Source organism: Bombyx mandarina, chromosome 05 (genome assembly GCF_030267445.1).
Source record: "Bombyx mandarina strain Sakado chromosome 05, ASM3026744v2".
NCBI lineage: Eukaryota > Metazoa > Arthropoda > Insecta > Lepidoptera > Bombycidae > Bombyx > Bombyx mandarina.
Window position 1 is genome coordinate 10,969,669 of NC_143212.1, and position 16,416 is coordinate 10,986,084.

General features: G+C 37.5%; 2 protein-coding genes across 3 annotated transcripts in view; both read right to left on the reverse strand.

Annotated features, from left to right (window-relative positions):
• Nucleotides 1–16,416, reverse strand: part of Cyp4m5 (cytochrome P450 monooxygenase Cyp4M5) — a 32,723-nt gene that overhangs the window by 8,883 nt on the left and 7,424 nt on the right. The window contains 1 exon segment of one of the 2 annotated variants that reach the window (NM_001437153.1): nt 3,877–4,030. The exons of the other annotated variant lie outside the window; for it this stretch is intronic. Coding sequence (NP_001424082.1) covers nt 3,877–4,030 — 154 coding nt within the window. 2 annotated transcript variants of the gene reach the window in all.
• LOC149502981 (uncharacterized) lies at nt 15,514–16,401 on the reverse strand. Its single transcript, XM_089727504.1, has one exon. The coding sequence runs from the start codon at nt 16,399–16,401 to the stop codon at nt 15,514–15,516; it is 888 nt and encodes a 295-aa protein (XP_089583630.1).

Consider the following 16,416-nt stretch of genomic DNA (forward strand, 5'->3'; position numbering starts at 1 on the left):
TGTAAAGAGTTAAATATGGAAAAAAATATATTAAAGTATCCAACTGAGTGCTTGCTTCTTGCATGCCTATCTCATTTTGAAAAAGAACGTAAATTAATTCAGAATTAAAACTACTTATTACAATTTCTCTGCGTACCAGCAGATAAAATGTACCTTCAATATAAAAAAATATAATCTATACTAATATATAAATCTGCAGTGGTTTTTACGGATGTTCCATTATAACTACTGAACCATGCATCCGATTGACATGAAACTTGGTATCCACGTAGAAAATACATGTACTTAATGGATAGGCTAAAATTTATATATGAGTTTTGGACTCCCTAATAATAATGACAATAAATAATAATGTTAATTTTAAATGCCCAGCGAAGCTGACGGGTACAGCTAGTACAATATAAATATATATACAAGCTTTTGCAGTCTGTAGACTATTCGAAGGTTGGTAATTAATTCATAAGTTAGTTTTTCTATTAAATACAACCTAATAAATAAATAAGTAATTATGAATTGAAGTTCATATGAATGGCATATGAAAGTTAAGACGTCTGTCTTTTTTATTTTATTTACTATGGTGATACGTTCACGTTCATCACGAAAATCAAATTACTACACACCGCACAAGAAGTTTCACTTCTTTTACGTGCTTCAATTTGCAAGCACAGTTTTTTTTGTAGAATTAGATAATATTTATGTGGCTTAATGTGATTCCGTACGGATATATACCTTCTTTTTGTTTATTGTAACCACAAAGTAGTCATACTTTTGGCTTTGAATATTTGTATACAATAAATTAAAGAGTTTGACTTCATGTCTCATTTTTTTTCACCCATCAAGTGCATCTGACCTTCCCGATACATGAGGTTCTACGCTTAAGATGAACACGAAAGACTTCGCAGCTTCAATAATTTAAAACAGACTTATTCGTAAACCGCGCGCCGTCAATATGCTTTACTTCACTAAAACTAAATAAATCTGCGGAAGCGTCTTTGAGGGCATCAAGATCACGGTCTTCGATAAATTATTCCAAAATACACTATCAACACAATTATTATGTTGAGTTCATAAAAAGTTTTCGAAATGATCGAAAATGAATGTACACAATATCTACCGTCGTTTTTATCTATTCTTCACGATTTATGGAACAACAATCGGACATTGACATGACTACAAAAATTGGTGCAATTTGATAACGCGAGTCGTAAAAATTTAAGTGTATTTATTTATTACTAGCTGACCCGGCAGACTTCGTAGTGCCTCAATCGATAAATAAAAGACCTAAACTTTTGTATAAAATAAACAATAGGAATGCGTCCGACGGGGGACATATCAAAGGAAAAATAAAATTGTTATTTTTATTTAATTCCGAGCATTTTCATATTTATCTAACCTTTTAAACCTTCTCTGGGCTTACACAAATAATTCAAGACCAAAATTAGCCAAATCGGTCCAGCCGTTCTCGAGTTTTAGCGAGACTAACGAACAGCAATTCATTATTATATATATAGATAGAAGAAGAAGATAGATATAGATTCAAGTACTACCTATGGCATGGCATGAGTAGTATGATCAATGGCATGAATAGTAGCCTCTTGGTTGGTAGGAGATATCACGAGAGCCCAGCCTGAGAGGTTTTGCGAACATCTGTCCTAGCAAGAGCAGTGCTTCGCTGAATTTACAGTCGAATTCGCAGTTGCCATCCACTGAAAAGTTCCGACGTAGCACTACTATCTGAACTAGCATGTCTAGGGCAACGGCGGCTGTTCGTTACAAGATTCCGTCATTCGTTCTGTGAACTCGTATGAAATGATGCAACTATGCCTAAGTTCAAATCCCACTCGCAGGTACAAATTGTTTCTTTTAAATTGACGATGAAACAGCATTATTCATTAAAAATAACACAAAAAATATGCAAAATTTACACAATTACTGATAAATTTATAATTTTTCCCAGACTTGATTTAGGCCTCCTGCAAAGAGAAACAAGTTGGAATGTTACGGCCTTGGTTTAATTTGAAAAATCCACATAATAAAAAAAATACAATTACAGCTTTATTTAGTATTGCTGCTATCAACATTTTTTGTATTACTGCTCAAATTGAGTTCGAATTCTAAGACTTCTAAGTACTAGAATTGTAAGCACGCATAGTGTCACCCTTAAATTTCATAGTGTGTTCTGCTGAGTTTTGGCCAGAAAAGCAATAATCAGCTGTTCGGAAAACATAAAGTGCACTAGCAAAAGAATTTAAGAATTAGTTATAATTAAATTAAAACAATAATCCAATCACTAGATTTGTGAAATATCGATTAAACGTTTGATCAAGTCGAAAACTAGGCACAGCGCCTAAATGATTGTATTCAAAACAAGAAATAATTTGAGTGAACTTGATATTATAAAAAAGAGGATAATTAATTATATTAATGTGTGAACTAGCGTACTGCGATAATAACAAATAATGATGATTTCTTTGTTTAAATATTTACGGCAAAACTAAGAAACTACCCATGAATAATGGAAATCTACTGAAAAATTTGAATGGTTCGAAAAATTTAATTATGCTGAGAATGAGAATTTTCTTCACTAGATAGTATAATTCTGATGCACCATAACATTTTATGCAATTACCTAATGCTACTCTGTGATATTATATTAAGTGAAACAAGTTTTTTTTAAGTTGGGAAAAAGTCAGCGCTCTACCGCCAACACATTGGAAGTGGTAGGTGGGTTTTGTCGCAGTTGAACCGACTAAAACTCCCTATTACTCAACCATCCGCTTCGAAGATGAGAATAGGCATGCTAGGGATAAAGGAATGGATTCCGCGGGAAGCGAATATCTCCCCGTCATCTAGCTCCTACTGGACGTTGAACCCGTGGTCGTCGGCGCCACGACCGCTGGGCCTGTCGCTCGATGGGCTATCCGAAGACCGTCAAGACGGCTCAACTAACTCATACACCCGGGATACCCCGCTAGAACAGAAACGCTTAGGAGTCCAGAATTCAGGCCAGGTCGTTATCCTGACCCCTTGCTCGGTGGCTATGGATTTAGTGCGAAGAAAAAAGAATGCTCTCTCTCGCGCCGCGCCGACTGCTTTGCAGGATATTGCATTCGCAGAATAGGAGCATCTCGTGTGGTTTAATCTGCGAGCGTAGGCTTCGCCGTGTCCAAGTTACATTCACAGTGATGGCACTCTGCCGTCGACTCAGCTCCGATCAGGTGGAAGTACTTCCCGAAACAACCGTACTCGGTCAGCATTCACTGGTGGTAGGACCTCTTGGGAGTCCGCACGGGTAGGTACCACCACTCCGCCTATTTCCGCCGTGAAGCAGTAATGCGTTTCGGTTCGAAGGGTGGGGTAGCCGTTGTAACTATACTGAGACCTCAGAACTTATATCTCAAGGTGAGTGGCGCGTTTACGTTGTAGATGTCTATGGGCTCCAGTAACCACTTAACATCAGGTGGGCTGTGAGCTCGTCCATCCATCTAAGCAATAAAAAAAAAGCACCTACGCCAGCCGGAAGATGAGACATCCGCTGTCGCGAATCATCCAGTCACCGAGGACCGGGCGAACCGCCGCAACGGTTCACATGTCGGTCAAAGGATCATCACTTCGGAGTGCCCAGTGATAACCCCAGTACAGTACCCCAGTACGAACCGAAACACAGAAGGAGCATAAGTATACTGTCGCTTATTTTTCTTAACACTTTTGTACCATTAACCACCATATGTACCATTACTATTAATATTATTATTTCAAGGTCTGCTACTGATGAAAATGAAGGTTCACTACTCTCTGTTTAAATATAGATGCATTTTGTATTTTAAGTTTTAAATCGTTATCTCTTCACAGTTAATAAAATTGAAAATAATTTACCTGGTGAGGATATCATTATCTCTGGTGCATTCCCGAGAATGAACGACAACTTTGGACCAGGAACTTTATTCATCATCACGGCTTTCGAATTATAATTGAAAGCTAAATGAATTAATAAGAAAAACGAAGCGATAAATATCAAGTAAACGAACATTTTGTTATTTATAGGCGTCTTCTCTGGATCGCTGTTTGCAGCTTACTGGTAAACATAAATGTGTATTAAAATGAATAAATGACGATAACATCACACAAAATTAAATTAATTATTCTACATACACGCAAACATATACAGCTTTTTTATAATTATTTTTTTTCCTATCTAAGCCGGTATCCTTAGCGGGTTATGCCAGCGTAACCGGACGAGTAGGTGAGCTCACGGGGCTCTACCCTGGGCACGTTACTAACACTAGCCCTAGCAAGAGCAGTGCCTCGCAGAATCTACCACCTGAGCGGAGACGAAACCCACTGAGAAGATCCGGCGAGAAACTCAGTGGGCTGTGTCTGTGGGTAAATTTACTCGCCGAGCCCTTCATCACAAGCGACGGGTTCGACGAAAACGATGACCGGTGCTTGTGGTACCTAAAAGCACCAATAGTGGGTTGGAACGATCCGAAATGGCGTGCTATAATTACGACCAGTGGAACACGGTATTGCTTCGCTCTTCGACTATCGCTAATTGTGTGAAAAACAATCATTTCTTGCCAGTACTTACGCGCCACTTATCATACGTGTGATATTATGACACAAAAGTACCCTGGAGTGCCAACAACAAGAGTACTGAGTTTCATCACATCCAGATGAATATTTTAAACGTATATAAAACGTATACAAGACAAACATACAAAGAAATATAATTCCCATAGAATTAAAGTGAAATAAACAGACGGGTGACTTCAGGGAAAAGTTAGATTTAATAAAAAATTGAAAAATAACCGAGGACAAATCACACATGTTCATCTGGTTCCAAACTAGGATTCCCTGTACTACAGGAATTAGAGACTTAACAGAATTAAATAATATTAAAAATATTAAAAAAAAAGACATGTAATCGATGTCATTAATCAATGTAATCGAAGACTATTAAATATGCAGTAATAAGGATAACTCAAAGACTATGTACCGATCAGAATTTCAAATGGGAAAAAAAAATATCCAAAAAATATATGGCATGTGTATTAATCATGATGAATATTAAATACACATTCAAAACAGTCGGATTGAGAACACCACTTTTAATTGCTTATATAGGTAGACGAGCTCACAGCCCACCTGGTGTTAAGTGGTTACTGGAGCCCTTAGACATCTACAACGTAAATGCGCCACCCACCTTGAGATATAAGTTCAAACGCATTACTGCTTCACGGCAGAAATAGGCAGGGCGGTCGTACCTACCCGTGCGGACTCACAAGAGGTCCTACCACCAGTAATTACGCAAATTATAATTTTGCGGCTTTGATTTTTATTACACAATTTTATTCCTTCACAGTGAAAAATTGGTACCAGCCTGCGGGATTCGAACACCGCTGTATCGCTAGATACGAATGCACCGGACGTCTTATCCTTTAGCCACGACGACTTCAGTGCAGAAGTCGTTTCGGTTGGTCAATTCAAAATACATTTTTGAAAATTTATTGTACGTGCGTAAAAACATTGTAGAATTCCCCAGAGTCTGCGATTTGCATAATGTGAACACTAGGAACAAACATAGGCTTGCGTTGCCGGCGGCTCGAATTAAGAAAATAAGCAACTCTTTCAGGGGGCTGGGTGTACAGCTTTTCAACAAGATCCCACAAAACGTTCAACTACTACCTGTTCATAGATTTAAGAAAACTGTCAAGGAACGTTTGTGCAACAAGGCATATTATAAAGTTAAGGATTTTTTACTAGATGGCACTACGTGGGAATGAGGCGTTCGCTCCTGGCCTTTTCATTTTTCATTATTATTATTATTTATTTGAATTGTATTTTTTTGACTTGTTTTTTTGTATACTGTAAATATGTTTTCTTGTTTAAAAAAAAAAGAAAATAGTTGAGAAAATACAAAAAAAAAAAAGCCCGCTGAGTTTGTTTCGCCGGTTCTTCTCAGGACTGTGGCTTTTTTTGGAACCGGTGCCGCGGTGGTAGAGTTAACATTTTCTTTTACATTTTGACATTCAACAAGTGTGTTTTTGATGACATCCAAGTTGAAATAAATGATTTTGAATTTGAATTTGAATTCGTTTCGGTTGGTCAATTCGGAGTTTTTATGTGGTCCCATTTAAATTTTATCAAAATCTGACTAGTACTTCCCAAGTAATTCTTAACAATCCATATTTAACTGATTTAAACTACATTGATGATATTCTTAATTTCTTTGTTTTAAGCTGGTTTTCGTTTTTGTTAAAATTGTATATTATTATCGGCTTTAAATAAATAAAAAAGGAGGAAGTCGGAGATTAAGATTTTTCTGGGGAATATTTCGTTATTTTTAAATTTAATTAATCAATTTAAATAATCAAGATAATACTCTATGTATATAAGTATATATTCATACTTTGTCAATGACATGAAATTTTCTCATAATATAAATTTACTATGAATAAAGTTTCAATCTAAAGGAGAGAAAAAAAATGCATAAAACATGTCTGCCAGCTAAAATACCCTATGATTAACTTAAAAAATTATTAATGCTATATTGTGAATAATGTGAATTTCTGCCGTGAAGCAGTGAGCAGCAAGCAGCGTTTCGGATTGAAGGGTGGGGCAGCCGTTGTAACTATACTGAAACCTTAGAACTTATATCTCAAGGTGGATAGCGCATTTACGTTGTAGATGTCTATGGGCTCCAGTAACCACTTAACATCAAGTGGGCTGTGAGCTCGTCCACCTATAAAAGCAATAAAAAAATAAAATAAAATAAATAATAAACTTTTAAAGCACGTTTGATTTTCTATTTAATGCGTCGTCGCAACTTCTGATTGTAAGTAGTTAATTGACCCGCTCGATAACACAAGCGATAATACATATGTTACGGTAAATGTATGTACACTCTTGAGAAATGTACACTTTTACCGTAAATGTCCACATTTGCCAAAAAGTTAGGTATATGTGAACTGAATATAATGTATATCAAAATCAAATCAAATCAAAAAATTTTTATTCAACATAAATGAAAGTACATACTTGTTGAACGTCAAAAGAACTACCGCCAATTCACAAGAACTAGCCTCCGTCCTGAGAAGAATTGTCAAGAAGCTCAGCGGGCATGTTTTTTTTTTTTTTTTAATATTAGATTATTTTTAAATATTAGATTTTTTTTTAAATATTCATTTTTACATGAGTATAATAACATAATAATGATTACAATATTGAAATGCCCGGAGCGAGCAGCTCATTCCCACTTTGTGCAATCTTCTAGATAATCATTGACTTTATAGTAAGCTTTATTGCACAGATGTTCTTTAATAGTTTTCTTAAACCTATGTATATGTAGGTTCTGAACATCTTGTGGGATTTTGTTGTACAGGCGCACAGACAAACACCCGAATGAATTTCGTATCTTATGTAACCTACTCCTCGGCACAACAAGCTTGTGTTTGTTTCTAGTATTTCTATTATGTATGTCCGACATTTTAAGAAACTCCTCAATATGTTTACGAACATACATCAAATTTTCAAAGATGTACTGGGATGGCATAGTGGGAACTTTAATTTCATTAAATTTTTCCCTCAAGGATTCCCTTGAGTGCATATTATAAATAGCACTCTGCTAAGAGCTGTATAGCTCTTTTCTGCAGAATAAATATCATTTCTATATCGGCCGCATTGCCCCATAGCAAATTGCCATAGGACATGACACTGTGGAAGTAACTAAAGTAAACTAAACGAGCCGTGTCCGCATTTGTTAACATTCTAATTTTTTTTACTGCGTATGCTGCAGAGCTGAGCTTACCCGCCAATTTATGAATATGAGGTCCCCACTGCAGTTTGGAGTCCACTGTTATACCAAGAAATACGGGTGACTGAACAAGCTCTAATGATTCCTCAGAAACAATTACATTACTATCTACTTGTCTCACATTTAAAGATGATTTAATACATTTTAAAGTAAATTTAATACATTTAGTTTTCTTACTATTCAATAATAGGTTATTGATACGGAACCAATGAACCACACACGAAATCGCATCATTCACTTCGTCATAGACTTGTAATTGTCGTTTAATTTTAAATAATAAAGATGTATCATCTGCGAATAATACGACCTCGTGTCGGGACTCAATAAAACTAGGCAAATCGTTTATATATATTAGAAATAAAAAAGGACCCAAAATGGAACCCTGAGGTACCTACACCCATTTTCAACAGGGTGCCTGAAGATCTATTACCTTTCACATCTACTGTTTGTATCCTTCCAGATAAATAGGAAGTAATAAGTTCCAATGCACCATCCTCATACCATAGTGATGTAGTTTTCTCACCAATGTTTCATGTTCAACACAGTCAAATGCTTTGGATAAGTCACAGAAAATTCCAAGACAATCATGTGATTCCTCCCAAGCTTGAAAGATATTTTTGATTAGATAAGCACCTGCATCAGTTGTAGAGCGACCCCTGGTAAACCCGAATTGTTTATTATGAAGCAGGTTATTTGAATTAAAATGTTCTAAAAGTTGTGTCAAAATAATTTTTTTAAATATTTTACTCAACGTAGGGAGTACTGAAATAGGTCTATAGTTAGAGGGGTCATCAGTACTACCAGATTTAAAAAGAGAAATCACTTTACTATATTTCATTAAGTCAAAAAATACACCACACCTAATACAGTCATTAAAAATACTAACAAGATGAGGAGCAATAATGTCTATTACAGACTTCAATACCTTTACTGATATTCCCCACAAGTCAGCTGTATTTTTTACATTAAGGCTATTAAAACTTTTTATAATATTGCTTGAATTAATTTTCTTAAATTTAAAAATTTCATTACATTTGTTAACATTGTTATGCAATAATATTTTAGCTGCAATGGGGGATGAATTTTGAGAAGTAGTAGTTGAAACTGGAATGTCAGAGAAAAACTTTTCAAACGCATTAGCCACATCTTTATGACTAGTTACCAATTTATCATCTACCTTTAATGAGAATTCATGGTGGCTATTTCTGACTTTTCCACTTTCTCTACCTATGATGTTCCAAGTCATCTTTATCTTGTCAGGGGCATTTTTTATTAAATCACTTAAGTGTAAAGATTTTGCCGCTAAACAAACTTTTCTAAATAGTTTTGAATAGTTCTTGACATATTGATGAAATGTTTCATCATTTTTTTTTTTTTTTTTTTTATGATTGAAGGATTACTGTTGGCCCGGAGGCCTTTCCAGTTTCACCAGGACAGGTGGGCGAGCAAAGGCTCAGCCAGGAGGGGTGGGATTTGCTAACAGCTGCCCGAGCGCCTCCGAAGGAGACCTAACAACTCAAGAGTAGCTGCTTCGCGAATGAATCTACTACCGGATCGGAATCGCGATCCGCTGAGAAGATCCGGCGAGAAACTCAGCGAGCTGATTCATGGGTTAGGTTGCACGGCGAACTCTTTGTCGAGTTCGACGAGTACGGTTACCGAGGTCCCTAAGCCTGCTCCTAGAGCTGAAGGCGTCTAGTGCAAAGGTTATTGGATCTGATGGATCCGTAAGGACGTGTCTAGGGCGTCGACGGTGACTGGCTCCTGCATGATCAGGATTCGGGAAGTAGTCAGCGGCGGCTACGATAAGGCGATTATCATGACGCATAGCCTTATCGAAGTACCGTTCCGACGCTGACTTCATGTATTTCTGTATAGATTCGAGGCCCAGGTCGTCGTGTAGGTCAACGTTCCTCACGAACCACGGAGCTCCGACGGCTAACCTGCAAAAGCGGGATTGTAGAGATTGAAGGGTGTCTATGTGTGTGCGGGCCGCGTGAGCGAACACCACACTCGCGTAAGTCATGACGGGCCTTATGCAAGTTTTGTAAAGTGTCACCTTGTTCCGAAGGGACATTTTACTCCGCTTACAGATCATGGGGTAGAGTCTACCGAGAATAAACGCGGCACGGTCACGGACTGATTTTATATGCGGGCGGAATGTCATCGATGCATCCAGGGTAACGCCCAGGTACTTGACTTTCCTGGCCCAGGGTATGGATTGACTAAAGAGAGTAATCGGGGGTGTGAGATTCCTCCTCCTAATACGGGAGGAAATCCGTGTGGAGCTTCCCCTCTGAAATAGCACCGCAGTACTTTTCGCTGGGTTGATGTCTATGCGCCATTTTAGGAACCACTGTCCTAGGGCTAGGGCTGCGCTCTGAAGCTTCTTCGCGATTAGGGACTTGTTTCTACTGGAATAGTAAACAGTCGTGTCGTCGGCGAATAAAGCTAAATGGGTCGGCGGTGACCGGGGAATATCGTTAACGAATAAGCTAAATAGGAGGGGTGAAAGGACAGAGCCTTGCGGGACTCCAGCTGTGAGAGGTCGTGGGGAGGAGCGGGTTCCCTCGACTCGATATCGAAAAGAGCGGTTCGACAAGAAGTCCCGTATGATGAGCACGAGACTATCCGGCACACCCATGTTGAATAGTTTGAAAATCAAACCGTTGTGCCAGACTTTGTCGAACGCTTTTGCGACGTCGAAGAAGAGAGCTCCCGTGTATAACAGTTTTGGTCGATTAAGCCCCACAAGAATGTGCTCCGTGAGGCGGTGCACCTGTTGAACGCATGAGTGATTTGTACGGAATCCGAATTGTTCATCGATGAGAATGCCCTTGGATGAGACGAAGTCTCTGAGGCGTTTGTAGAGCAGACGCTCATACAGTTTGCCTAGAGACATGAGGAGGCTAATCGGGCGGTAGCTCGTCGGATGATTTTTTGGTTTACCGGGTTTATGTATGCCGATAACGTCCGCTTCTTTCCACACCGCGGGAAAGATACAGTTCGCCATAGCGGCATTGAAAATAGATGCCAACATCACGATGAGTTGGACGGGTAGAAGTTTAATAACGCGGTTGGATATACCGTCGGAACTGGGAGCCTTGCGAGGACGTAGGTCTTTGATCAAGTCTTTAACTTCCATCGGGGTGACGGATCATCATTATTATAAACTTTTTCAGAGTACAGATCATACAACTTCTTTCTACTTTTGTACACTCCGGTGGTGGCCCACTCGCTGAACACTGTTTTTTTTTTTAATGTTACAGTTTTAGGACTAAATACATCAGTAAAGACCAAATTAATTCTCTCAAACATATTCTGGTATGACAAATATGAGTTTTTGTTATAAATAATTTCTGAATGTTCTTGCATAATATTATTTCTAAGCTTCTCAATTCGTTTTTTATTAATAGGAACAATCACAAGAGTATTTTTATCTTTAGAATTCATATTAGATTCAAAAGACACAAATTGTCCACTATGGTCTGATGTTAAATGATTAATAATTTTTTTGTTAAACCGTGTTACATTTGTAAAAATGTTATCTAAACATGTTCCCGATGTGGTCGTTGTCCTAGTAGGCTCTAAAAATAAGTTTGGGAGGTTATATGACTTTAACAAAGTTCTGAATCTAATAGTGGTATTTGTGTTTTCTAAAAAGATGATTCTAAAAGATTAATATTAATATCACCACATACAAAAATTTGTTTATTAGAGACAGAAAGCTTTAGCAATACATTTTCCAAAATATTTTCAAAAGAATCATATAACGCATCAGGAGGTCTGTACACACTTACAACAATGAATCGCTCAAGCTCTACACAGGCCATTTCAATAATCCGTTCCACAGAGAGTCTCACAATGTCTCTACGTTCCTTACATTTATAATCTTTATTAACAATGATCAATGAGCCACCTCGTATAGCATTATTTTATTTTATTTTATTTTATTTTATTAGGAAGACAAACAGTGAACTTAAACTATATAAACTCTAAACTTACAACTAAACACCATTTAAATGTCTCCGCATTTAAATAACTAAGTATAAACGATTGTGGCGTCGCATCGCCTAGAATTAAATAATTAACGTAAAACGTAAAACAAAAACAAAAATAAAACAGTTTGAGAAAAGAAGAAAAAACAAAAAACAGAAAAACGTAGTAAATAGAAAATAATTAATTAAATATTTGCATTCAACCATCGACTGACTAATGTTCTCCTAATACTCTTAGTAGAAGTGTTGAAAATGTCCAGTTCAGGGAAGTCAGCTAGAGCATTGAAACTGCTAGCAGCTCTTATAAAGAATGCATTACGTCTGTAATTTGTACCACCACGAGGTACTCCGAGACGAGATGATTGACGGCTCTCGCGCATTATGGGTCTCGGGGGCACCCTTAAACATAACAACGATAGAAGATAAGACGAGTCCACCTCAGACTGAGCTATTTTGCTATAAAGAACAATATCAGCTATCCTACGTCTTTCCTCCAGTGGAAGTATGTGATGCCTTCTACATCTCGTCTCGTAGTCGGGATCATACACTTTAGTTTTAAATTGAAGAAACCTCATGAATTTGGTCTGTATGGTCTCCAATCTATTTATATAAATTTTATATCGCGGATTCCACACCTGCGAACAATACTCTAGGATACTGCGCACATATGCACAGTACAGCACCTTAAAAATTTTAGCACTAGTAAATTGCGCACCAAGCCGCTTGATAAAACCTAATGATATATAGGCTCTTTTCACTATATTGTCTATATGCTTCTCATAAGACAGTTTCCTATCATGTGTTACCCCCAAATCGCAAAATTCATCTACATTTGCCAGATTGGTTCCTATAAGCTGATATGTGAACTTAACAGGTGTAGTCTTATGTGTGAAGGTCATGGCAAAACACTTCGAAACGTTGAGGTCTAATTTATTAAGATGACAATATTCCTCGAGCCTTAAAAGATCCTCCTGTATCATCTGACAATCATTGGAAGAGTTAACTTTTCTATAAACTTTCATGTCATCCGCATACAAGAGGAAGTCCGAAGACCGAAAGCATGTACCTATATCATTTATAAAAATATTAAACATCAACGGGCCGAGCAGAGACCCTTGAGGAACACCAGAAGGGATCCCTCCCCAGGAAGAAGCATGTCCGCTGACCACAACCTTTTGTGATCTATTTTCAACATAAGAAGAAAACCACCTGAAGAGACTACCATGAATTCCAGCATTAAAGAGCTTTTGTAGCAGAATCGTGTGATCGATGCGGTCGAATGCCTTACTAAAATCAGTAAAGACAGCATCAACTTGACCACCAGAATCCATATTACGTGTGAGATATTCCGTGAAGGTAACTAAGTTAGTGGTAGTCGATCTATTCTTCAAGAAACCATGTTGTTGCGCTATGAAGGTAGGTTTTAAAAAAGCGTACAACTGTGAATACACAACTCGTTCAAACAGTTTAGCAAATAAGCACAATTTGGATATAGGCCTATAATTTTTTATATTTTCTTTATTGCCTTTTTTGTGAACAGGTGTTATGAACGCAGATTTCCAGATCACAGGTACGATTCCTTCATGAATTGACCTACGGTAAAGTATGACCAATGGTGCAACCAAGTTCTCAGAACACCTAACTATGAATAGGGGTGGAATCCTATCAGGCCCTGCTGCTTTTGACAGATCTAAAGCCTTTAGCAGTTCCAAAATCTCAGCCGGACAAATTTCAATACTGGATATGCAGTCAGAGTGTGCAATGTTTGTATTAACACCCAGGAGCTGGTCAGCAGTACTGTGATCAGCCGTAGCAGTATTAAGGAAATTTGATTGGAAGTATTCACAAAAAAGATTACAGATAACGTCCCCAGAGTCAGTTGTTTGTCCTTCGTATGTGAGAGTAGAAGGAAGGTTATTTGCGCTACCTTTGTTAGTTTTAACAAATCTCCAGAAGAACTTAGGATCCTTTAAGATAGAACTTTCGACCGACGCGATATAAGCTCTATAACAATCATCTTCCAATATTTTAGCTCTCTTACGGAGGAGAGAAAAGGTTTCATAATCGTCAGTATTGCTGTATTTCTGGTATTTTTTCAAAAACTTGTATTTTTCCTTCAAAACTTTTTTTAGCGGGGATGTGTACCAGGGTGGGAACAAACTAGGAGCATAATACTTTCGAGGAACGTGCTTATCGATTACCTCATATAAGATCTTATAAAAATTATCGAGGGCCTCGTCAATGGAAAAATTTAGTAAAAAGCTGTCCCAGTCTATATCCGCTAGTGACAAGTTAATAGACTCAAAATTTCCAGAGTGGAAGCAATACTTTGACCTAGATTGAACTATTAACTGTTTTATATCAGTTAAAGACAGAAATATATTCAACGATTTATGATGAACATCCTCCTTCACTAAAGGGTCGTCACAAGCACTGATTTCAAGCTTTGAGTTCGATAAAACCCAATCAAGTACCCTATTATTAGTATTATAAAAGTAATTAAATTGATAGAAATTACATTCTGCCAATACATCAAAAAAGTAGATTTGCGCATTCCCACTAATGCCCTGTGGCTGTGTAAAATCTTCGTCAGTGTCAAAAGACCATTTGATATCTCTCATATTAAAATCACCGGTAACTATAAATGTATCATTAGGGCATGAGTCCATTGCTAGAGAGAGTTTGCCTGTAAAGTTGGTTAGCTGAGAATTGAAGTTGTAGCCAAGTTTTTCATCACATAAATAGAGGGAACAAAAATGTATATTTACAACACCACGACTTTTAGTATTGAATGTCACCGTAACCCATATATCCTCGGCAGAAGACGACCATTCCGGGCGGCGCGACGCCGTAAGATCGCGTCGTATCGCTATCAGTACGCCTCCACCATACAATTCATTTGTAGCTATATAATTTCTATCCCGTCTAAACACAATGTACCTATCATCGAACAGCTCACAGTCACCAATACTATCCATTAACCAAGTTTCCGTGATTAAGATAACATCATAGTTATTAAGTAGGACATTTCTTTTAAAATCAATTGTTTTGGTACGTAACCCTCTAGTGTTTTGATAATAAATACTAAGCTTTACATTAGCCATTTGATAAGAATTTTGATACAATAGCTGAAATAAATCGAAATAAGCAATTTTAAATGTAATATTATAAACAATAATAAAGAATAATATAAATTGATTTTAATAAACGTACCAAGACAATCATTTTCACGAACAAAGTAATTCAGCAACACAAAACGATATTGTAGAAATAGTAAATACTCAAATCCTAAAAGTAATATATTTAACAAATAAAATTTAATTTTAATATTGTAAGAATAGGGTAGTAAAAAAAACTTACATGGCATCGCACACGATCGCTCGAGCACGATCGGTTCACACTTATCAAGCGATAATCGGCGGAACCGAAGTAGCAAAACGCAAGCGATAATGTGCACTATGACATGGCTAAGCGACGTAATGCATAACGATAAACGTATGAATATAGCTGAACTTACGTACCTGAACTGGATGCACACTTCGTAGTAATAAAAATATAGGTAATAATAATGCGCGAGGTTGCATGCGGCTCTCAAACTTTTAACAGTTGACTTCTTATTAGAGCAAACTTTAAAGAATAATGAAAAGAAAATAAATTTTGTGTGATAAAAAATACTTAATAAAAAGAAATCTTGATTATTATTCAGGTTATCTTCTTCAGATCCCTTTCCTCTTTTATAAAAAATATCGGGGATGTATCTGATTTGCGGGCCATTATTTTACAATGTTTTACCCAAATATATTGGAAATTATTATCCTTCGCGAGCGACTTTGCTTTGTTTAATAATGTTTTATTACGCTGCGTCAAATGGTCGTTCAGATAAAATTTTCCCTCTCCTCGTATGCCCAAGTCCGAGAGACTGTTCTTCTTAATTTTACGAGCTAAAGCGATAAGTTCCTCCTTCCGATACCTATTGTTGAACGCAACAATAATAGATTTTTCAGCCTTCAGCACACGAGTTGGGATACGTGCAATGTAATTAATTTCTTCTTTCTTAATGGAAGTATTATAAAGTTGGCCGATACAGCTGACGACATCATATAGATTTTCACCCTTCTTTTCCGGTATACCACGGATCTCCACGTTATTCGCACGGGCCCACTGGTCCCGGTCCTGTAGCTCATTGTTCAACCTGGTAATTTCGTCACGAAGAGCAGGAACCTCACTGCCGATCTTTTCAACTGTACATATCCTAGAGCCCAAGTCCTGCACCGTGTTCGAGAGATCACCAGTGAGTTGATATGCCAGCTCGAGGGAATTCTTGAGATCGCCTATTTCAGCCTTGATGCTCCTGATGTCTTCCACCACCGTTGCTAACGGAGCCAGTCGAGATAGGATTTGACTAAGTTGTTCCTGTATTGAGTCCTGGGGCCCTTTACACTTCAGGCACCGCCAGGTATTTTTCCGTTCACCTAATCTGCGATAGCCGGATTCCGTCACTCCAGAACATGGAAAATCATAATGATTCTTGCAAATGCTGCATATTGTTCCGTCGGTGTGTTGAGTACCACAATTCGCACAGGTATGCATTTTAAGAAGTGATAG